Source organism: Trichomycterus rosablanca, chromosome 25 (assembly GCF_030014385.1).
Source record: "Trichomycterus rosablanca isolate fTriRos1 chromosome 25, fTriRos1.hap1, whole genome shotgun sequence".
In the NCBI taxonomy this organism is placed as follows: Eukaryota; Metazoa; Chordata; class Actinopteri; order Siluriformes; family Trichomycteridae; genus Trichomycterus; species Trichomycterus rosablanca.
In genome coordinates, this window is record NC_086012.1 from 6,106,539 (window position 1) to 6,130,069 (window position 23,531).

Below are 23,531 nucleotides of genomic sequence, written 5' to 3' on the forward strand. Positions count from 1 at the left end.
CCTTGCGCCTCTCGCTCTGTGGTATGTTGAACCAGTCCAGGCACCGTGTAAGCAGGCTGTGTGCATTTTTTAACGCTTGTGGCTAAACCTTTCCTTATCTTTTGTGTACCTGCCTTAAAGGTACCGTCAACGATCATGACTAAAGATAATCTCAAATTCCAAACCATTTGTCCCCACTGTGTTGCTAATACCTTTAAATTACACAGGGTTTGTGTAAGTTGTGGATGGCAGGAGCTTCGGTCACTGGAAGTGGGCGCAATAGTAGGCATTTGCAGACATGGAGGATACCAAGTGATTTAGTGTTTCAGCTTTTATTTTGTCCCATTCTTCCTGCAAACACGTCTTAAGATGTGCAACAGTACAGCGTCGTTGTTGTTCTCCATTGGGGACAGATCAAGACTGCAGGCAGGCCAGTCCAGTACCCGTACCCTTTTCTTCCGCAGCCATGCCTTTGTAATGTGTGCAGCATGTGGTTGAGAAATGCATGGACGTCCCTGGAAAAGACGACGTCTTGAAGGCAGCACATGTTGCTCTAAGATCTCAATGTACTTTTCTGCATTAATGCTGCATCACAGAAGTGTTAATGACCTTTGCCAAGGGCACTGACACAGCTCCATACCATGACAGACCCTGGCTTTTGGACTTGTTGCTGATAACATTGGATAGTTTTTGAGAGCTAACTGCCCGTTTTAAGCTTTGCCGCAGCATCTTAATGAAATTCAAGTCAGGACTTTGACTCTGCCACTCCAAACCCCTTTTAAAACCTTTGTTCCTTCTGAGTTATTCAGAGATGAAGTTGCTTGTGTTAGCCAGGTCATTGTCCTGCTGTGTAAGCAAACGACGCTTGAGCTTTAGGTCCCAAACTGACAGGAAAAACGTTCTCTTTCAGAATTTCTGGCTGGTCTGAGATTGGACGGTGGGTAATGGTATTGCTGGATCTTGTTGCCAAGTCTGCTTGATCATTTCCTTTAAGGCTGCAGCGTCTTTGGATCCAGTAGAACTTTGTCATGGCAGCGGCTTTTCAGTTGCTTTAGTTTTTGGAATTACCGAATTACGAGATGCTTTAAAGGTTTGGTCTTAACAGTTAAATAATATAACTGTTTAATGAAACAAATACATTTCAAGGGTGAATGATTACAATTTAACTGTCCTGAACAAAACAAAGTGCAGAATTCTCTTTATTGGTTCTTTATTTTAATAAATAACATTCGAAACAAAAGATCATGAGCGTGTGCACGATGCAAAAAAATATCAAATATCAAAATAAAAAAATTAAAAAGCAGTCTGTGAGACGTATAATGAACAGCATTATTAAAGGCAGCACGAGTTACAAGTCGTTCCCGTTAACAGTAATTTTCAGTGGCGTAATCCGACAGCACCTTACAACTCGTGTTCTGGGAGTGACCGTGATCGACGAAACAGGAAATGAAAAGTTGGTTATAAATCGAGTAAGCTTTAGGAAACAGACTTGGCATAGTGAAACAACATACGTATTAGCACAGTGAGTGGTAAATATTTGGCTTTCGTGATCGAGGGGATCTAGAGGATTTGGAAACCTGAGTTTGAGACTTGAATCGTCAAGCAAATATTGTAATACTATTTCTATAGATCGTTGCTTCTTTTTTGACAGCCAAGGCTCTTCATGACTGGATTTCTCCATAGATTTCTGACTTGACCTGATCACCTTAAAAATCGATTTGTTTCTCGTTCAAGTCCTGATCTTTTTTTTCTTTCTATTTTCCCACTTTTTTCCACCCAATTTTTCTCCCCTAATCTAGTCGTGTCCAATTACCCTGATTGCGTCCTCTATACTGATCCGACCCTTAGTTTTTCACCTTCACCTACACGAGTCGAGTTCAAACACCGACGGGCACTGTGTATGGGGGGCCACACCTCTATCAGCATTATTCTTCAGCCCTGTGCAGGCGACATCAGTCGGCCAGCAGGGGCCGCAGTCGCACCAGTTATGAGGACCTGCAATCCGACTTTTTTACCCTCTAACCCTGAACAACAGCCAATCGTTGTTCATACAGCCGCCCAGCCCAGTCGGAAAGGCAGAGCTGAGATTCGATACGATGTATTCGAAACCCCAACTCTGGTGCGCTAGCGTACTTTACCGCTGCGCCACCTGAGCGGCCTTAAAATAAATGAATGAAATAAAATTCAGGATCAGAACTGAAAAACATAAAACAGGCTCTTATCAAAAAGGCACAACTGTCACTTTATAGAGCAAAGCCAGTCCTGCGGCAACAATAAAAATATATTAATATTAATATATGATTAAAAACAGTGCATACAGTGTTTCAGACTGAACGCTTGTCTTTTACTTCCCCTCGTATTTGGGATTGACGACTGTAGTGACGGCGATTATAGATTATAGATCCTCACTCTGAAAAGAAAACAAGAAAGAAAAAATGAGACAACGAATGTGAAGCTGGTTTGTAGATTAGGCAACCGCACAGCACGCTGAATATTTGTCTTTGCACGACTGGTTAAAACTGGTGCAACCGGGGTGAAAAATCCCCCTCGGAGCACAATCAAACAAGCACGACAGGGAGGAGGTGTCTAGTAGGTCTGGGACTTGTTAGTACATCAAGGTGCACTGAAATATGGACCCGATGCCCAACAGAGCTAAACTTGGACTGCTTAGGAAGGTTATGTTTTTACTGGCAGGCAGTTTTGGATAATGAGAATTTCTGTCTTCCCTTGGTATTCTTCGGTCGGCCAATTGTGCCCACCGAACACCAATCCAGGCTGGTTGACTGCTGAAAGATGCTACACATTGGTGGTTGGCTAGCAAATAAAACTTTTCTCACATCAAGTATTTTTGTTGCACATAGTATACTGGTCATAATTCATAATTTATTACATACACCGATCAGCCATAACATTAAAACCACCTCCTTGTTTCCACACACAATGTCCATTGTATCGGCGCCACTTTCCACATAGAAGCACTTTGTAGTTCTACAGTTACTGACTGTAGTCCATCTGTTTCTCTACATACTTTGTTAGCCCCCTTTCATGCTGTTCTTCAATGGTCAGGACCCCCACAGAGCAGGTATTATTTGGGTAGTGGGTCATTCTCAGCACTGCAGTGACACTGACATGGTGGTGGTGTGTTAGTGTGTGTTGTGCTGGTATGAGTGGATCAGACACAGCAGCACTGATGGAGTTTTTAAACACCTCACTGTCACTGCTGTACTGAGAATAGTCCACCAACCAAAAATAACCAGCCAACAGCGCCCTGTGGGCAGCGTCCTGTGACCACTGATGAAGGTCTAGAAGATGACCGACTCAAACAGCAGCAATAGATGAGCAATCGTCTCTGACTTTACATCAACAAGGTGGACCAACTAGGTAAACTAAACTGGACTGTAACTTTTTTTTCATAATATATAAAGAGACATTCACTCACCTGTTCCTGGAAGGAATGGCGGCGCGGGTCATTCTGTTCTCTTCGGGGGGAATACAGAGGGTACAGGTCGACCTGGAAAAACAAAGGATGTTAAAATCTTAACTTTGATATAACATATTTAACATGCATGTGAATTAATTAATGTAAGTAAAGACGGTACTAGAGCTAACTATTTATTGCTTTGTTTGTGATTAGGATATGTTGGTTTTCCTTGAAAACACCAGGGTGTAATATTGGTTTAGTCCACGGGAGGGGCTATAACTATTTTAGTTGAGTGACTTACTGTTTGGAGAGATCTCCATGAAGTGGTGTGTACGCTTGATATGCTCTATACAATAAAGAAAAAAGAAGAAGGAAAAGTTAAAACTTCTGACTTGCTGCTTCGTTCTTGTTCACTTTCAACACGGCAAAGTGGCCTGGAGGTTACCAGGTTACCACAGTGTCTAATAGAGTGAACAGTGAGTGGACACGGTATTTAAAAACTCCAGCAGCGCTGCTGTGTCTGATCCACTCATACCAGCACAACACACACTAACACACCACCACGTCAGTGTCACTGCAGTGCTGAGAATGATCCACCACCCAAATAATACCTGCTCTGTGGTGGTCCTGTGGGGGTCCTGACCATTGAAGAACAGGGTGAAAGCAGACTAAAAAGGTATGCAGAGAAACAGAAGGACTACAGTCAGTAGTTGTAGAACTACGAAGTGCTTCTATATGGTCAGTGGAGCTGATAAAATGGACAGTGAGTGTAGAAACAAAGAGGTGATTTTAATGTTATGGCTGATCAGTGTATATGCCTAGTTTGCTTTGACCCTTTATTAAATATTTTCTCCTAATTGAGGTAAGCCAGGACCTACGCTTCTGGGGACCCCATTTGTGTTTGAGAAGGGTATATTCACATGACACATGCTGATTTCCACAGTTTTAAAACGGTCTCAGACTTCATATAAATTAATGACATTGACATTAAGTCTCATAATCTGCAATGTTTTAGTCATAAAGGCCCCTGAATCTAAAACCTAATCTGTAACTAATTGGTGAGTTTCACTTTGGGATTTCATATTTTGGAAAGTGTATACCAGTGTAAAACAATATTGGACTTCTTTAATACAGACAATGCAGTTTTCTATGAAAGCACACTCTATATGATAATACAATCCTCTATTACAAAGAGTAAAGGTGTTTATATTTCCAGAACCTTCTTGTTCAGCTCTATGCACTGTACACATTTACCAAGTAATAAACTGATCTAATGGCCAACAAAGGTCTGATTGAAATGTTTTCATCCATATGCATATAGAAACAGAATAATAACAGAGCAGACAAATAACAGAACGAGCTTCCAAAATGCTATAACGGACTGACCACAGATTGACAGTCAAGTGTGGTCTTGACTTCCTCTGATCGGTGAGAACATCATCTATTACTGAGTAGCAGGTCAGCTTTTCATTTCACGCTAAATAGGATATTTTCATGCACCAAACAGCACTAACAAAACTGTCAAGAAACAAACTGTTGGCGAACTAATAAATATACAAAAAACACAACACCACACACACCCTCGCAGTGGCCAGCTACATGCGTGATGAGTGTCACCTACGAATCACAGAACTCGCAGACGATTCGACTAATCATGATTATCAAATTCTAAGGCGTGATTTGAAGCAAAGACTCTTTATTACTGGATTTCATTATTTTGTTTCTACACACACTGTCTCTTGTTTTAATTTTATATTCTCTAAACTGTAGGGTATATTTTACTATATTTTCCTTTAGTTTTCATGTTCTTAGTTGCTTATCTCTCTTGTTTTAATTTCATATTTCTTCAATTGTAGGGTATATTTTACCATATTTTCTTTTAATTTTTCATGTTCTTAATTTTTATCTCTCTTGTTTGAATTTCATGTTGTCTTAATTGTAACTAAATGTTTGCAAGAAGTCTTTCTGAGGTTCTAGATCTCAGGAATGTTTTAATGCTTTTAATTTTTCCTTATGTAAAGCACTTTGAATTGCCACTGTGTATGAAAGGTGCTATACAAATAAACTTGCCTTGCCTTTATCAGCTCCACTTACCATATAGAAGCACTTTGTAGTTCTACAATTACTGACTGTAGTCCAACTGTTTCTCTGCATGCTTTGTTAGCCCCCTTTCATGCTGTTCTTTAATGGTCAGGACTCTCCCAGGACCACCACAGAGCAGGTATTATTTAGGTGGTGGCTCATTCTCAGCACTGCAGTGACCCTGCATGGTGGTGATGTGTTAGTGTGTGTTGTGCTGGTATGAGTGGATCAGACACAGCAGCACTGCCAATGCTGGACTGTCGATTGTCTCTGACTTGACATCTACAAGGTGGACCAACTAGGTAGAAGTGTCTAATAGAGTGGACAGTGAGTGGACACGGTATTTAAGAACCCCAGCAGCGCTGCTGTGTCTGATCCACTCATACCAGCACAACACACACTAACACACCACCCAGTGTTTCCTCTAAACACACACCCACCATCCGGTGCAGCGCAAAATTAATTAAAAAGCAAAGAAGAATACATACACTACACAGTAAACTTTACACACTATTTATTTTCATGAATTCAGTTGCATAGACTGCAGCCTGGCTTAGAGCACTTAATTTTCTCCATGGCCCTATCATAAGGAAACTCTGCCAGAGGTGGCCCATTGATGCTCAGTAACATGCACGCTGCCAGATGGTCCCCCTGTAGCCTGTTTCTATTCTGATATTATTGGTCGTTGTTCATTACATTGATGTACACTGAATTGCATGATATGGTGTAATGCTGAATACTCACCATGATCAGTGTGGTAAAGCCATGGGCAGAATCTTGCGTTCTCTAACCATTTAGGGTCCCAGCCTGATAACCTGTGCTTGTTCTTTTTCTCACTACTCCCCTCTCCTTCTCCACTCTCCTCTCTATCCGTCCTCTCTCCTGCTTCACTTGTCTCTACTATTTCTGCCTGTCTACTTGTATTACCTATCTAATTGTGTTAACATTTGAGAATGAGTAACATTAGACAATTCATTAGACAATCACAAATTTATAATCACGCAACCAGTAAGCACTTTAAAATAGTGTAGTAGCCACAACTAATTTTACATATTTAACCAGAAACCAGAAAGCATTTTTTTCCCTTTACAACTTAACAAAAAACCTTAAGCCCCTAGCCTCCCTAGATAAAGTAATGTTACCTGGGTATCTTCCTCACTAGGCATCTTCCTCTTCTTTGGGAAATATTTTAACAAACTCATCTGAATATTATATATAGGGTTGGGGAGTAACTGCTTTCATGTAACAGTTATGTGATTAAATAAATATAAAATAAATGTAATTGTAATCTGTTACACTTACTGAGAAAATCAAAATGTTGGTGATTACAAGGGTTTACACCCAATCATATACATATTCCCCTAAAGAAAAAAGCTTAAAGTGTGGCTGTGGATGGATAAAAAAAATAACTTAATTGCAGAACTTATTGTGATTAATCACACTTTTCTTTCTTAAGACTGAAGCTTTTAATAAATGGATCTTTAAATTTAAAATAAAAGAATCAATGTAAGAACAACACAATCAACACAACACAAATTTATATTCAATACTTTTATTAATTGCAACAATATTCTGTGATAAATTACAAGTTAAAATACTAGTAATTCTTTGTATGGGTGTAGTGTAGTATACATGACAAACTGGATAGAGGAATCTTTTTTCTTTATTATAATTATCTCAGTGTAGTTTTGATGACTTCTGAATTAAAATCTCTTAATTTACTAAATAAATGTTGGGGTCAAACTTGGTCATATGATTAATCCGTGTTAAAAATGAACACTTTAGCCTTGACAGCACTGTTTTAAAGCTTAGAATCTAAACAGGCTCCATTCATTAGGCAGTATGTGCCAAACCGAAAGTAACATTCTAAATGTTTTCAACTGTAAAACCATTAAAAAACCTTGTAAAATCTAACTTAACGTAAGATAGTTTAATCTACCTTTCTTTCTTTCCTCTCCTCTATTTCTCCCCCTTTCTCGCTCGCTTGTCAGGTGTGTAGAGATAGAAGCAGCGCGGTAGGCGTAATTTTTCCACTTCCTGTATTCCTCACTCCAAAATAAAAGCCCTCTGCTTTTGTAATTATATATATTCTGATGGAGCGGTGGCAATTAGTACGTGTCGCAGAAACACTGCCACCACCATGTCAGTGTCACTGCAGTGCTGAGAATGATCCACCACCTAAATAATACCTGCTCTGTGGTGGTCCTGACCATTGAAGAACAGCATAAAAGGGGGCTAACAAAGCATGCAGAGAAACACATGGACTACAGTCAGTTATTGTAGAACTACAATGTGCTTCTATATGGTAAGTGAAGCTGATAAAATGGACAGAGTGTAGAAACAAGGAGGTGGTTTTAATGTTATGGCTGATCGGTGTGTATATGTACTATATGTACTGCGTGACTCACTCACTGCTCGCTTAGTCGAATCAGGGTCATGGAGGGTGCTGGAGCTCACTAACTGACTGACTTACTCACTGACTCCCTCCTCGCTTAGTCTAATCAGGGTCGAGGAGGGTGCTGGAGCTCACTAACTGACTGACTTACTCACTGACTCCCTCCTCGCTTAGTCTAATCAGGGTCGAGGAGGGTGCTGGAGCTCACTAACTGACTGACTTACTCACTGACTCCCTCCTCGCTTAGCCTAATCAGGGTCGCGGAGGGTGCTGAAGCTCACTAACTGACTGACTCCCTCCTCGCTTAGTCTAATCAGGATCGCGGAGGGTGCTGAAGCCTATCCCAGCTCTCATTAAGCACAAGGCACAGAGAAACACCTTGGACAGGGCATCAGTCCTCCCAGGGCAGACACACATACATTCACACCTTAACACACACACACACCTACGGCCAATTGTTACATCTCCAATGTACCTGACCATGTCTTTGGACTGTGAGAGGGAACCGGAGATCCCGGAGGAAACCCACATGGAACCCAATCGAGGGCCTTCTTGCTGTGAGGTGACAGTGCTACCCACCGAGCCAGGTAGACCTGAGAAACTAAGTTCCATAATGAGTAAAAAAATATACATACCGTATCCCACTTGGCATAGTTCCTCTCTTTCTCGAACTTTGCAAACTCTCGGCGGTCATGAATGATCATGACAAGTTTCCAGATGAGAAGCAGGGCCAGGCCGATCAAAACGATGCCTGCGACCAAGCCTGCTACGATGGGGATTATGTAAGAGCCGGAGGGGCATTCTGAAAACACATTTATTAAAGGTCATTAGCGTAACAATGGCGGTACGTACATGATACTGTGCACGAGAGCCTAGCTATGCTTTTATTTATGCATTTTCTCCCAATTTAGCGTAGTCAATTTATCTTCCGCTGCTGGGGGATCCCTGATTGCAGTCGAGGTGGGTATATTGCTGCTCACCCCTTCTCCGACCTGCGCGCAGCCCTTAGCGGAACCCTTTTTCACCCATGCTTTCTGCACAGGTGCCTCTCTATCTGCCAGTCAGGGTCCTTACACAGTGTTTGAAGACCTCACCCACATAGTCTGGTCATCCCGCCCTAGCAGAAACAGTAGCCAATCAGTGTCTGCTGCAAGCACTGCCAATTATGAGGAGTTCAGATCAGGGTTCCTCATAACTGGTGCAATTACGACCTCTGCTGGCTGATTGATGGCGCCTGCACAGAGTTGGGGAATAATGCTGATCAGCCCCTCCCCCAGCTTTACTTACCCAAAGTCTCAGCCACATAAACAGTGACGTTGTTGTTCTTGGAGGTGTAAACGAAGAAGAACCAGCAGTCGTTGGCATCCCGCTCTTTGCAGGTAGTGAGGTAGGGCTGGCTGGTCGGCTGTGGAAGATCCTGCTTTTCTTTCACCTTAATCAGCTCGAAGTAGTTGCATTTCTCCTCGCACTTGTCTTTCAACTCGCCGGTTTTGAAGGCGCGGCATTCCACGCAGGACCTGCACAGAGCGCGGGGTGACTAACAGACTGCACTTTATCCAGAATGGTGTTAAGTGTTAATTCATATTTCTGCACTCACTTGTGCTCGGTACAAACTCCAGGACAGGTAGGGCACATTTCACAGGTGGGGCCCTGGAACTTAGTATCGGTGCATTTGCACACGCCGCACTCACAAGTGCCGCGGCCGTTGCAGATCTGCCCATTGGAGGCCATGCAGGGCTGCGTGTCCAGGGGACAGTCGCATGCGCTGCCGGTGTAGTTCCCATAGCACTCGCATACCCTGCACACGCACCGACCGTGACCTGTTAGAAACAGAAATGGAGAAATGTAACATGTTTCATTAACCTTTATCCTGCTGATTATCCAAAAATGTTACGCCCGCCCACTGAAATCCCAATAAATAGCAACAGGGTGGACACACCTCCTAAATACTGACCAATATAAACCAGCAGTAATGACCTATGGATGAATATGTAAAGAGTTTCAACCACAGGCCAGCCGTGTTGCATAACAATGGAACCGGTGATCAGGTCCATATGCAAATCACAATGACCATTAATTACAATGCCCATGTGTGCCTTTCACATATGATTGGGGTATAGCTCCTATTATGGCGTTGTAAGATGGTGAGAGATGTACTGATGCTGTTCGCCCGATGGTGCAGCGTCCTGATGACTCCTAGTTTGTGCTCCAATGGATGAAGGGAGTCAAACATTAAGTACTGGTCCATGTGTGTTGGTTTGCGGTACACATTTACTTTCAAACGCCCCCCATCTTGAATAGCAATTTCACAGTCTAAGAAGGCTAAACTGTTGTTGCTTGCATCCTCCCTTGTGAACTTGATGTGTTTGTCCACCGAGTTGATGTGGTCCGTGAAATTTGGTACTTCCTCTGATTTTATTTTAACCCAGTGTCGTCCACATATCTGAACCAATGACTCGGTGAGTAGGACCTTAGTGCCTTCTTTTCCACTTCCTCCATGTACAGGTTTACAACAATAGGTGAGACTCCATGGTGAAATAGGTGAAATCCATGGTGTTCTGAATGTGGTGTTCCATGCTACCTACCAACGGGTTGAGAATCGATGCTAGAAACTTAGAAATGTTATAAGTCACAGAGTTAATCATACAAACAATGGGTCGTAAATAGGGCTGCAACTATCGATTGTTTTTGTAATTTATACAACAGGTAGTTCCGACCTTACAATCTGATTGGTTGAGAAGCGTATGTAGGGAACATTAATGTGTTTATAACGTAAACAGTTAGCTTAATAGCCCAGTTAGCAGCTCCTAAAAGTACTGTTCTCACCCATAATCCTTTGGTGTGTGCAAGATGTTTTTTATTTCTTTTTGTTTCTCTTCGGAGGTTCTTGACTTTTTCTTCTTCTTGTTCTTACCTCCCTGAATGAGTTTTTGCAACTTGGGATGTCTGCTTTGTAGTGTTAAACTTTATATTCGTTGTGGAACTACTTTTTGGCGGAAGGTATTGTCAATATTAAAGCATATTTATTATGAAATTCAGGGCTTCTTTGATTTATTTTCTTTCTTTATTTTGTAAAAACTGTTGTATAAAAGCAATAGAACACGAGAGGGAGTGTGTTATTGCGAATAACATCACGGCTGTGATGATCTATGGCACTCGCCTTCGGCTCGTGCCTGCGACCGAATCACAGCCGTGATGTTATTCGCGATAACACACTCCCTCTCGTGTTCTATTGCTTAAATATATATATATATATATATATATATATATATATATATATATATATATATATATATATATATATATATATATATATATATATATATATATATATATATATAATAAACAATAAAACATAAACATAGCCTCTAATTTGTGCAACTTTCAGAACTAAAAGTTTCAGCTACAGCTCACGTGTTCTGAGTTTTTTCTAGTTTAAAATGATCTCAAACTTTCAGTCATTTTCTCTGTTCCTCTCTGCTCGCCCCGGTATATTCTCTCTCTCTCTCTTCATTTTGCAGTCCGCGCTATCAAATCTTGGCTCCGTTTCAAATCGCTACTTTCATACTGAACAGTACACAGGAGCGGCGAGCGTGTACAAATAGGTGAAAAGTACCCGGATTTAGTCCTGTTAAGTACTGTTGAAGTGTGAGATTTGGGATGCAGCCCTCAGCTTCCTCACGTCACCTGCACACAGTGTGAACGCGTTGTGAAAGTGAAAGTCCGTGCGGAACACTGTGAGCTATGTATCGGTGTATGGAATAAATGATTCCTTGATGCGAAAAATTTGAATCGATCATTTTTAGTAATCGAATTACTCGAGTAACTCGAGGAATCGTTTCAGCCCTAGTCGTAAAGGTACATCCTGTTTGTGTATCTTCGGTAACCCATACATACTAGGTGTAGCCTTCCCCGGATATAATTTGTAGTACAAAGCCCTGTCAATAGCATTGTTCTGTTCTAAAACTTTCAGACAATCTATCACCTTTTTCTTGTAGCTACTACCTGGATCTCGTTTTAGCAGCTCATAAGTGTTAGTGTCACTAAGTAACAACATCACTTTCTCATGATAGTCTATCTGGTTTAACAGAACAGTACATCTACCCTTGTCAGCAGGAAGTATGATGATGTTATTGTCCTTACTAAGTGTAGTAAGTGCATACCTCTCGTCTCTGCTGATGTTGGATGGCGGTGGCTTTGCATTACTAAGGCAAGCTGACACTTTCATCCGCAACTGTTCCGCTTCCAGATCGGAGATGTTGTTGTTGCGGATTGCTGATTCTGTGGCTGTGATCAGTTCCACTAGTGGGACTTGCTTCGATGTAACAGCGAAATTCAACCCCTTAGCCAAGATGTCTTTCTCCGCTTGTGTGAATTGTTTGTCCCACAAGTTCTTCACCCACTTGTCCACATCACCAGTGTGTGTTTGCCCTTCATTCCTCTTTCGACCATCCATGGTCTGTTGGTGTTTCTGTCCTGCAGCAAGCAAGTCAAACTTTTTTCGCTGCCTGGTTTTTGACTTTTCATGTTGTCCTAGACAAGCCTTCTGCGTGAAGTTAATCACCTATTAGAGAGTGGGCTCATATAGACGTGATGTAAGTCTTTGTACGATCTGCTCCTCTCTAGTTTTCAAGACATCGATTGTGAAGTTAGTTTGTCTCACCCGTTCATTCAGTAGCTGGTTCTGTGCCTTCTGAATGATCTTGCTAGCTTGGTGACCCTTGACAGAAGATCTGAGTTGCAGGCTCTTAGGTGTGATCATGCTCTGTCTGCATCTGATGTTAGGTGCCGTTTTCTCATACTCTCGTATGAGTTTGAGGCAATCCTTACCGAAGTGAGTCAGAATCTGTTGATGCATGCTCAATAATCCAGGTACACAAATCCACAAAGTTGAATCAGTTCATCTGGACACAAGTTTGTTGTAGAGATTCGTTTCGTCACTCAATCCGAATGACTTCTTCAGTCTGAGCTGGTGGTGGATACCCCGATTTGCATAACGACCGATCACCGCCCATTGCATAACAATGGAACTGGTGATCAGGTCCATATGCAAATCACAATGACCATTAATTACAATGGTCATGTGTGTCTTTCACATATGATTGGGGTATAGCTCCTATTACGGCATTGTAAGATGGTGAGAGATGTACTCTCAGGCCCCCTTAATGCAATGGGTGGTGATCGGTCGTTATGCAAATCAGCTGCATATAAGGTTGGGGGATCCACTACCAGCTCAGACTGAAGAAGTCATTCGGATTGAGTGACGAAACGTATCTCTACAACAAACTTGTGTCCAGATGAACTGATTCAACTTTGTGGATTTGTGTACCTGGATTATTGAGCATGCATCAACAGAATAGATGAACTATCGTCTCTGACTTGTCTAGGAGTGCCTAATAGAGTGGACAGTGAGTGGACACAGTATTTAAAAACTCCAGCAGCGCTGCTGTGTCTGATCCACTCATACCAGCACAACACACACTAACACACCACCACCATGTCAGTGTCACTGCAGTGCTGAGAATGATCCACCACCTAAGTAATACCTGCTCTGTGGTGGTCCTGTTGGGGTCCTGACCATTGAAGAACAGCATGAAAGGGGGCTAACAAATCATGCACAGGAATACAGACAGATCTGTGCAGTCTCACCTCCGCAGAGTTTATTGTAGGATCGGTCGCAGTTGAAGTTGTCGCACTGGCAGTACTTCCCGTCGTAGCGCTCCTCCGGGTTGTCTCTCTTTTTGCACTCGCAGTCCCCGCAGATGCAGTCTCCGTTGTTGCTGCATATGTCCGTGCCGTTTCCCAAGCGGCAGTTGGCGTTCAGATCCTCTGCCCTGACGTCGTCTTTGCTGCACTCGCAGACCCTTCCGATCCGGCCCTCGTTACACCTGAGAGAGGAAAGGACAGCATTGTTCTATGTTAAGCAAAATGGGTCAGAGTGGCCTCATCAAACAAACAATGTAATTATAAGATTATACTATACGAATATACGTGATCAGACAAACAATGGTGACGTGTGGTGCCAGGAATCCTTTGTGGCTGGGAAAATGAGTACTTCCATTATTAGTAGTGTAGTCAGTCTTGATTGGATCTCTCAATTCTTGCACATGAATACAGATTGGTTTGGTGTCTTTACAGAATTTGGGGGCTCAAGTCTTGCAAATCTTGCACACTTCACATTACAACTTGATAGCTGATTATTTATGTATTTATTAGGATTGTAACATCTCCCTATTTGCTGAACGGCCCTCTTAATTAGGACATAAATGCAAGGATTTACATCCACTAATGCTGGGCCATAAGGCCTGGCTCTGGCTTGGTATTCCAATTGATTCCAGACTGTTGCCATATGTTGGAAGCAGCCAGCTGTCTAAACTGCAATCCAGACCCATTGTCAATAGAGCTGTGCTTTATTTTATTAGGATTTTACCATTATGTTTTACACACTGGCTACACAAGATTCATCAGTTCACAAGTTTAATGTCAAACACAGCTATGGACAATTTTGTATCTACAATTTACCTCACTTGCGCGTTTTCGGACTGTTGGAGGAAACCGGAGCTCAAAGTAAGCTCAACCAGACCATTAAAAAGCTAATCAAAGCGCTTCCTCGCTTACCTGCATGCTCCACACTCAAGGGTTCCGTTACCGAAGTGACAATCTGCACTGCTGGGGATGCCGCCTTGCTGACATTCGCACTCACAGATGAAGCTTAGCTCGATCACCACCTCCTCGTTCAAGCCCAGGGGTTTGATCTTTATCGTCTCCGGATTGCCCTGAGACAGACAGCCTTTGGCCGTGATGGATATGTCGAAGGTCACCTGAATGAAAAGAGGGATTATGCAATGTCAAATGTCTAAAACACAAAAGAAATCCAATACCTACAGACATGGTTGAAAATATCAGTACCCTTGTCATTGAGTAGGCGCCATCGATCAGCCAGCAGAGGTTGTAATTGCAAAAGTTATGAGGAAAACCGGGTCAGTCATTGTCCCGCCCCTTACAGACAAACAGCCAATGCTGTGTCTGGGTAAACGCCTGGCCGGCTAAAAAGCTTGAAATCTCAGCACTGATGGGCTAGCATATGTTACCACAAACCTTTCTTAACCATAGCTGAATCAGAATTTAGGTCACTGAATAGGGCAGTGGTTTAGGTACTGGATTAGTAATCAGAAGAAGAAGAAGCAGCTATACTTTATTTGTCATATATACATATACACATTCTTTCTTCGCATATCCTAGCTTGTTTGGAAGCTGGGATCAGAGCGCAGGGTCAGCTATCGTACGGCGCCCCTGGAGCAGAGAGGGTTAAGGGCCTTGCTCAAGGACCCAACAGTGGCTGCATAGCAGAGCCTGGATTTGAACCGCCAATCATCCGGTTGATAGCCCATAGCTCAAGCCCCACCACTACCAAGTTGCCACTGTTGGGCCCTGAGTATGGCCCTTAACCCTCAATTGCTTGCATTGTAACATTATTTTCATTTTTTTCTTTTAATTTGTCATATGTCTGTACAGCTTTTGTACTTCTGTGTTTGTTTGTTTTTACCTCATCGCCGATGGAGATGTTTGAGCACTTTCGCCTCTTTTCTTCGGTCTCGCTGATCCCGTTCTTGCAGTGGGACACGTATGAGATAGTCACTCCTTCAGGCGGCTTGCTGTGCTCCAAAATCACCTCGGAGGACAGAGACTAAAAAGGTGCACAGACATTTAGTACCGTTTCCATGACGATGTTTTCCCCCCTTTGCTGAACAGCCTTCTCAATTAGGACTTAAATGCATGGATTGACGTCCACTTATGTTGGGCCATAAGGCCTGGTTCTGGGTTGGTGTTCCGATTGATTGCAATGTTGGAAGCAAACAGCAGTATAGATTATTATAGTTGTGCTTTCAATCAGTGGTCCCCAACCACTGGTGATTTATTACCGGGCTGCCTAGAAAGAATTCCCAATACTCTTTGGGTGTTATTGTCCCCAATCACCACTAGGTGGGAGCAGCATCTCATTGCAGCAAAAAAAGCTAATTTATCCTAGTGTTATTCTATTTTAAATCCCCCGCACCTGCCGATCCATGAAATTATATCTTATGTGAAACCGGTCCATGGTGCAAAAAAGGTTGGGGATTGCTTTATTTAATTATTATAATTTTTCTCTGTGACCCATTTTTTCGGCTTATTTTTAGTAGCAGGTATACTTACTTTATAGGCATCGATAATGAGCTTGATCACGTTGCTGGAGTTTGCAGACAGCGTTTCCACAGTAGACTTCGGGATGAGATTTTTAAGTTTCTACACACACAAAACAACCAAACAGATTTGACCGGTTTGCTGACACGCCTTGATTTCTCTGGTCATTAGTTCACTTCTATTTAACACATTGTATTGGAAATGCAATCTGTTCCTTTTGACAGTATTTAAAAATGTGACTGCAATTTCAGTCGCCTTTGTGTTTTCACATATTGACACAGATATTACTTATAAAACTTGCGCAACTGTTCTGCTGGAGCAGACATAGATCAGTTTAGTATAAAAGCAGGGTCGCTCCTCGACTGGGCTGATGTTCACCTGTGGAGCAGACGTGCTGCCAGGATTTATTTCTGATCTGCTGAGCTCCTGCCAAGACTGCAAGGGCTTCCAAGTCCAAGAGGTGGCAGGATGATGATTTGAAGAGCTGATTGGTGAGGCCGTTCTTTTTATTATACTTTTTGCTATATGCTGCCTTGCTCAGTATTATTATGGTCACTTATGTGCTAAATGGCCAGTTATAGTATTTTGCTTGCTAATGGTTGTTTGTTAATAAATTATATCCATATAGAACCTTAATCCTTGGTCTCATTATTGATTCCTGAAAGCTTCTGTCCTGTTCTAAGATTGTTTTCAGATATCTAATGACATTTTTAGATATTTGCTTAAACCAAAGTAAATCACACATGCATTTAAAAGTTACCTTATAGACAGGCTGGCACTCTTCAGTCACGGCAAAAATGGTCTGAATGTTGTTGTCACTCAATTTCTGCCCAAGGTGAGCTATGGAGGGGTAGTCCTACAACGACATAGACATAGCATAAGCATATGATTGTGTGTGTGAGAGAGAGATAAAGGGTGTGTGGATGCCTTGGGTCTGGATCACCGCACTTACATAGTAATGGCTCATGGTGTACATGTTGTCCTTAAGGTGGCATCGGCCGTCGTTTGGAAGCACGATGCCTCCCAGTTTGCTGTCTCCGGCGGAGTGGAAGCCGGCGTTGGTGGAAAACACCAGCAGGCGGGTGACGTTCCTCCAACCAATCTGGTCCTGAAAAAACAAAACAAAACAATGGTGCTTCCTCAAAATATGTTTCTTCCCTTCATCACACACCCCATACTGTTCATCAAAGGCCTGACCAGGTTCAAACTTGGGTTTTTGTAGTAGTAATGGGCTAGCACCTGAGAGCACCCTCATTCTAATGTGTATGACCTACATCTGCCAGTTGAACCACTGATCCATATGTCGAACCATTTTAATTGCCACCAGAAAGAACACGTCGTATTTAATTCCCAATCATTTTAGGGGTATATTCCTGCCCTGCACCTTGCCCAAACCCAAACCCAACCAAACATCCAATAAACGAGTCTGGGTTGGGCAGTTGCCAGGAGAACGGTACTTGTCTGACTGTATTGTGCCAAGTGTAAAGTTTGGTGGAGGGGGGATTATGGTGTGGGGTTGTGTTTCAGGAGTTGGGCTCGGCCCCTTAGTTCCAGTGAAAGGAACTCTTAATGCTTCAGCATACCAAGAGATTTTGGACAATTTCATGCTCCAACTTTGTGGGAACAGTTTGGGGATGGCCCCTTCCTGTTCCAACATGACTGCGCACCAGTGCACAAAGCAAGGTCCATAAAGACATGGATGAGCGAGTTTGGTGTGGAAGAACTTGACTGGCACGCACAGAGTCCTGACCTCAACCCGTTAGAACACCTTTGGAATGAGTTAGAGCGGAGACTGCGAGCCAGGCCTTCACATCCAACATCAGTGTCTGACCTCATATGCGGGTGAAGGCAGACGAGCGAATACTTTTGGCAATATAGTATATCTTGGTATTTTCTGATTTTGGTTGATGTAGCAGGTTTACTGCTGGTGCTTGCAAAGCTTGTATCACCAATGATGGGTGCGTCCTCACCTGGATCTAATTAAACGAGATCTGCATCAGCAATTGAATCAGAATCGTTTGTAGGTGGAGGAATCAAATATTTAGGCTACAGGTAGTTTAAAATAGATTTACATGACATTGCAAAAGATCTGATGTATGTTAATAGGCCCCCTAGTGAGCTCAGTTCTTTTGGTTCATGAGTTTTCTGGTACAACTGCACATAACTACACAAGGTAAAGACTCAAACTCCTGTTTTTATTTACAGGGTCGTGGTGTGTCCGGTTCCTTCCAGAATCTTTGGGCGCAAGGGATGAAGACACCCTTGAACACAAGGCATGCACAAATTTGATGCAAGGCTTTGGTTACTTGACATTCCCTCCACCAATCCATCTTAAGGTTTTGGCCAACCATTTACCCCTAAGAGACATAGCCAATCGTGTCTCTGCAGGCGCCCACTGGGATTCAAACCCAGATCTCAGCAGTGGTTGGCTAGCTGAATGCCATTTCTATTAAAAAATCTCTACATAGAGCTGTAGTGGAGACCATGTTTGAAACCCCGGGATGAAACCGTCTATGCCAATGACAAGAACAGTCACTACACCATCAGGTCAGAATTTGACCAACAAAGCGTGAGCATTAGCATCATCTGCGTAGCTTTTTTCAAACCCACTTACCCCACACACAGCAACTTGCATGATGGCATCGAAGCCTCCCTCTGGTGAGTCCAGGTTTCCAGAGACGAGCTGCTGGCTGACCAGAGTGTTGAACTGTTTGCTGTCGTCGGTCAAACTCAGAATGTTCTTGTAGCTGAACGGGCTGGTGCAGTTCTGATCGGCGTTGCAGGGGTTCAGCAGCTTGGCTGGGGTTGTACTGATGTAGGGCATCACCGTTTTATCCATGAAGGATCCGAAGCCTGAGAAAAGTCAAACCAAGACAAGTCAGAACAGTCAGAATGAGGCCAAACAAAACACCAAGTTATACACTGATCAGCCATAACATAAAAACCACCTCCTTGTTTCTACACTCACTGTCCAATTTATCAGCTCCACTTACCATATAGAAGCACTTTGTAGTTCTACAATTACTGACTGTAGTCCATCTGTTTCTCTACATACTTTTTAGCCTGCTTTCATGCTGTTCTTCAATGGTCAGGACTCCCACAGGACCACCACAGAGCAGGTATTATTTAGGTGGTGGATCATTCTCAGCCCTGCAGTTACACTGACATGGTGGAGGTGTGTTAGTGTGTGTTGTGCTGGTATGAGTGGATCAGACACAGCAGCGCTGCTGGAGTTTTTAAATACCGTGTCCACTTACTGTCCACTGTATTAGACACTCCTACCTAGTTGATCCACCTTGTAGATGTAAAGTCAGAGACGGTCGCTCATCTATTGCTGCTGTTTGAGTTGTTCATCTTCTAGACCTTCATCAGTGGTCACAGGACGCTGTTGGCTGGTTATATTTTTGGTTGGTGGACTATTCTCTGTCCAGCAGTGACAGTGAGGTATTTCAAAACTCCAGCAGCACTGCTGTGTCTGTGTTGAGAGATGCCAAATTGGTCGTAATTGCATCAGTTATAAGGAATCCCCTCCAACACCCTCCCTGAACAACAAGCCAATCGTTGTTTGGATAGGCACCCGGCCTGCCTTAAGCAAAGCTGAGATTCAAACTGATATGTTCGAGATGTCAGCTCTGGTGTGCTAGCGTGTTTTGCAGCTTTCTTGTACTTTGCTGATGCAGTTGGTATGCCTTATATCCCACATACCTGTATCAAAGTGCCAATTAGTCAGACCTTGGTGTTTGAGTCTTAACATTTTGGAACACCTACCTATCCTGAAGTCAGATGTGACGCTCTGCATCTCGCGTATCAGGTCCGTTCCCAAATTCTTCATGTCCTCCAAATCATTGTTCATGGAAATGCTGAGGTCCATCAGGTAGTACAGGTCAATGGGGTAATCCCTAGCTCTCTTGAACTTCAAGTTAAACTTCTGAGGCTCGCCTGAAACGAAACCAATAATTATACTGTATTTTTTTTTTTTTTTTTATAATTTTTTTTATTTCAATTTTGTCAGAGACATATCCACAAACAAGTGAAAGACACAAAGTAGAGGAGATCCTAAATAAAGTAAATGAAAGAACATTGTCAATTTGCAAGAAAAACAAACAAACCCAACACCATACAATTGTGGGTCTCCATTTTAACATTAGAACATTTCCAAAGAAAACTTATTCCCATAAATAAACAAACAAACCTACAAACAAAATAAAACAAATAAAAATAATAATAAATTAAAAAATACGTAAATAAATAAAACAAATAATATTTTTAAAAGAGAATAAATAAATAAATAGATAATAAATGAAAATATAAAATAAATAAATAGATAAGATAAATTATGAATAAAAAAAAAAAAAAAAAAAAAAAAAAAAAAAAGGGGGGGGGGGATGGGGAAGTGGAGGCGGGGGGGTACTCAGTCTATCAATAATGAAGATAAAGATGCAATATGTGTAAGAAAAGGGCACCATTTGTCATAAAAGAGGGTGGTGCGACCATTAGAAGTTGCCAAGATTTTTTCCATTCTCAAGGCCTGCAACACATCCGAAAGCCAAATTGAAATTAAAGGAGATTTGGAAGATTTCCACAAACGAAGAACGCATCGTCTCGCCATCAGGGAAGTAAAAGCCAGCACCCCAGACTGCATGGTTGACATATGAGGGAGGTTCGGGGAAAATCCAAATATGGCGAGAGAAGCATCTGGGACAATATTTAAACCAATTACCTTGGAGAGGAAATCAAAATAATTTGTCCAAAATACAGACAGTGTGGGGCAATAATTATATTGTATTGCCACATTTTGGACATCCCATCTTTAAAACCATGGACATTGGTTTACTCTTTAGACAGGGTTTTCCTTAAGATTTCGGACTGTCTAACAATTAGAGATCAGACCTGGGTTGCAATGGATGAACCACATTTCCAACCCTTAAGGTGTTCAGAGAGGTAGGGATCAGGGCTGTGCAGGCCACTTAAGTTCTGCACCACCAACCTTAACAAACTAGTAAGCTGCCTTGCTGCGTATCTAGGCAGCTGCCTAAGTAGAGAGGATTCTAATAAGACATCGAACTTATAGGGCAGGTTATTTAGATGCACAACTTAGTATTCAAACCATTGGGCTGAGGTGGCACAACTCGCTAGCATGCCAGCTAACATCTTCCTCCTTGTACCGAGAAAAGCTGTGCCACACTGAATGCTGGGATTGCCTTCACCGCTAATAAAGCATCAGATGCTCCCTTGTTATTCAGTCAGATTATAGCTTCAAAATAAAGCACCTTAAAGCATTTTAAGGAATCTAAGAATTGAGATATGCCTTATTCTCTGAAGCATGGGATGATGTAAAATGTGTCTATGTAGAGAGATCACTAGGTTTTTGGACAGACCCTGTGTGTTTATTGGCTTTGTTTTGTAAACAGGCACAAACATGCAGAACCAAGAAGCTGCCTTGCCCAAACTCTTGATATCGTGGTCAGGGTTATGGTGGGTCTGGCTTCCCTGGAATCACTGGGCGCAATTCATTAACACACCTCAAACAGGATGCTAATATCTCTTGAGGTTTTGAACACCCCCCCAACCCCACAGACATAGCCAATCTGGGGATTTCGGCCCTAGATTCTAGTGGTAGCTGTCTGAGCATTACTAAGATCAGGCCTCAAGGTATTCAGTAAGGTTGGGGTGAGGGCTGTGCATGTCCTACCGAACTTAACAAACTATGTCTTTATTGGGTTTGTTTTGTTTTGTAAATAGGGGCACAGACATGCTAAATTAGGAAGCTGCCTTCCCTAAACTCTTGACACCAAATTGGAAGCATTTATAGAATTGATTTTATACAGGACAGGATGCTAATCCATCTCAAGGCCTTGAACACCCCCAACCCCATAGACATAGCCAATCATAGCACCACTGGGGATTTAAACCCTGCATCCCAGTGGTAGTGGGCTGGCACAGGTCATTGCAGGTCACAAGTTGTTAGGTAAAGTATCAGGATGTCCACAAACTTTTGGTAACTTGTCCTTCTCCTCTGACCGGTGTTACAACAGAGGTGATCATTGCAGTAATAGTTAACAACAGAACATAACACAAACATACCTGATCTGAGCTTGAGCTTGAGCTTCTGGGGCTGAACCTGAGTAATCTGGTCAGCTTTGAGCTTCTCGGCCACGTCTTTCTTGCGGTTCGTCACAGGTTTGTTCTGATCTATTGTGACCATCCCTCTGGGGTTTTCAACCTTATTTGCAGGACAGCCTTTCTTGGCCAGAGCCTCGATCTCATCGCAGCGTGTGGACTTGGTTTCGCCCTCCTTCAAAAAGGCCTGCGGACACAAGCAGACAAAAAAAAATACTCGGTTAGTGCAAAACAAGTGTGTTAGGTCTGTGTCTTCATGTTACATTTAGCCTCAAGTCAAGCCTAATTTATTTATTAGGATTTTAACGTCATGCTTTAGGCACTTTGGTTATATTCATGACATGAATTATTACTGGTTACACAAGATTCATCAGTTCAAGTTTAACGTCAAACAGTCATGGATGATTTAGTATCTCCAATTAACCTCACTTTTACAGTCTTTGGACTGTCTGAGGAAACCGGAGCTCCCGGAGGAAACCCACACAGACACGGGGAATGTGGGTATCAAACCCACAACCTTCTTGCTGTAACGGGACAGTGCTACCCACTGAGTCACCCAAGCCAAGTTTAAAGGTGACATCATTCTCCGCACTGCAGTGACACTGACATGGTGGTGGTGTGTTAGTGTGTGTTGTGCTGGTATGAGTGGATCAGACACAGCAGCGCTGATGGAGTTTTTAAACGCCTCACTGTCACTGCTGGACTGAGAATAGTGCACCAAACTAAAATATCCAGCCAACAGCACCCCGTGGGCAGCATCCTATGAACTCTGATGAAGGTCTAGAAGATGACCAACTCAAACAGCAGCAATAGATGAGCGATCGTCTCAGACTTTACATCTACAAGGTGGACCAACTAGGTAGGAGTGTCTATTAGAGTAGACAGTGAGTGGACACAGTATTTAAAAACTCCAGCAGCACTGCTGTGTCTGATCCACTCATACCAGCACAACACACACTAACACACCAGCACCATGTCAGTGTCACTGCAGTGCTGAGAATGATCCACCACCCAAATAATACCTGCTCTGTCGTGGTCCTGACCATTGAAGAACAGCATGAAAGGGGGCTAACAAAGCATGCAGAGAAACAGATGGACTACAGTCAGTAATTGTAGAACTACAAAGTGCTTCTATATGGTAAGTAGAGCTGATAAGACACTGAGTTTAGAAACAAGGAGGTGGTTTTAATGTTATGGTTGATCGGTGTATAAATAGATGCTCATAAGCACATGAATAAGAAAAGAAACAAAGCTGTGACAGAAAGCTGAGATACTGTGTGTTCGACTCTCACAGAATTTGACACACTGACCCGACGTTAAGCTAGGGTGTAAGCAGAAAAGAGGTTTATTCTT

General features: G+C 42.5%; 1 protein-coding gene across 3 annotated transcripts in view; it reads right to left on the reverse strand.

Annotated features, from left to right (window-relative positions):
* The window catches only part of LOC134302782 (integrin beta-1-like), a 33,275-nt gene that overhangs the window by 236 nt on the left and 9,508 nt on the right, over positions 1 to 23,531 (reverse strand). For 2 of the 3 annotated variants that reach the window (XM_062987989.1, XM_062987987.1), the window contains 15 exons: positions 22,143 to 22,365; positions 19,827 to 19,997; positions 18,673 to 18,911; positions 17,011 to 17,166; positions 16,819 to 16,914; positions 16,071 to 16,160; positions 15,424 to 15,564; positions 14,496 to 14,698; positions 13,527 to 13,765; positions 9,475 to 9,697; positions 9,165 to 9,394; positions 8,513 to 8,679; positions 3,702 to 3,746; positions 3,419 to 3,490; positions 1,173 to 2,389 (listed from right to left, as the gene is read on the reverse strand). In XM_062987989.1, the coding sequence (XP_062844059.1) occupies positions 2,375 to 2,389; positions 3,419 to 3,490; positions 3,702 to 3,746; positions 8,513 to 8,679; positions 9,165 to 9,394; positions 9,475 to 9,697; positions 13,527 to 13,765; positions 14,496 to 14,698; positions 15,424 to 15,564; positions 16,071 to 16,160; positions 16,819 to 16,914; positions 17,011 to 17,166; positions 18,673 to 18,911; positions 19,827 to 19,997; positions 22,143 to 22,365 (2,310 nt within the window). In that variant the 3' untranslated portion in view covers positions 1,173 to 2,374. Of the gene's footprint in view, positions 1 to 1,172; positions 2,390 to 3,418; positions 3,491 to 3,701; positions 3,747 to 8,512; positions 8,680 to 9,164; positions 9,395 to 9,474; positions 9,698 to 13,526; positions 13,766 to 14,495; positions 14,699 to 15,423; positions 15,565 to 16,070; positions 16,161 to 16,818; positions 16,915 to 17,010; positions 17,167 to 18,672; positions 18,912 to 19,826; positions 19,998 to 22,142; positions 22,366 to 23,531 lie in introns of those variants that run through there. The other variant, XR_010007581.1, reaches the window with a different exon arrangement.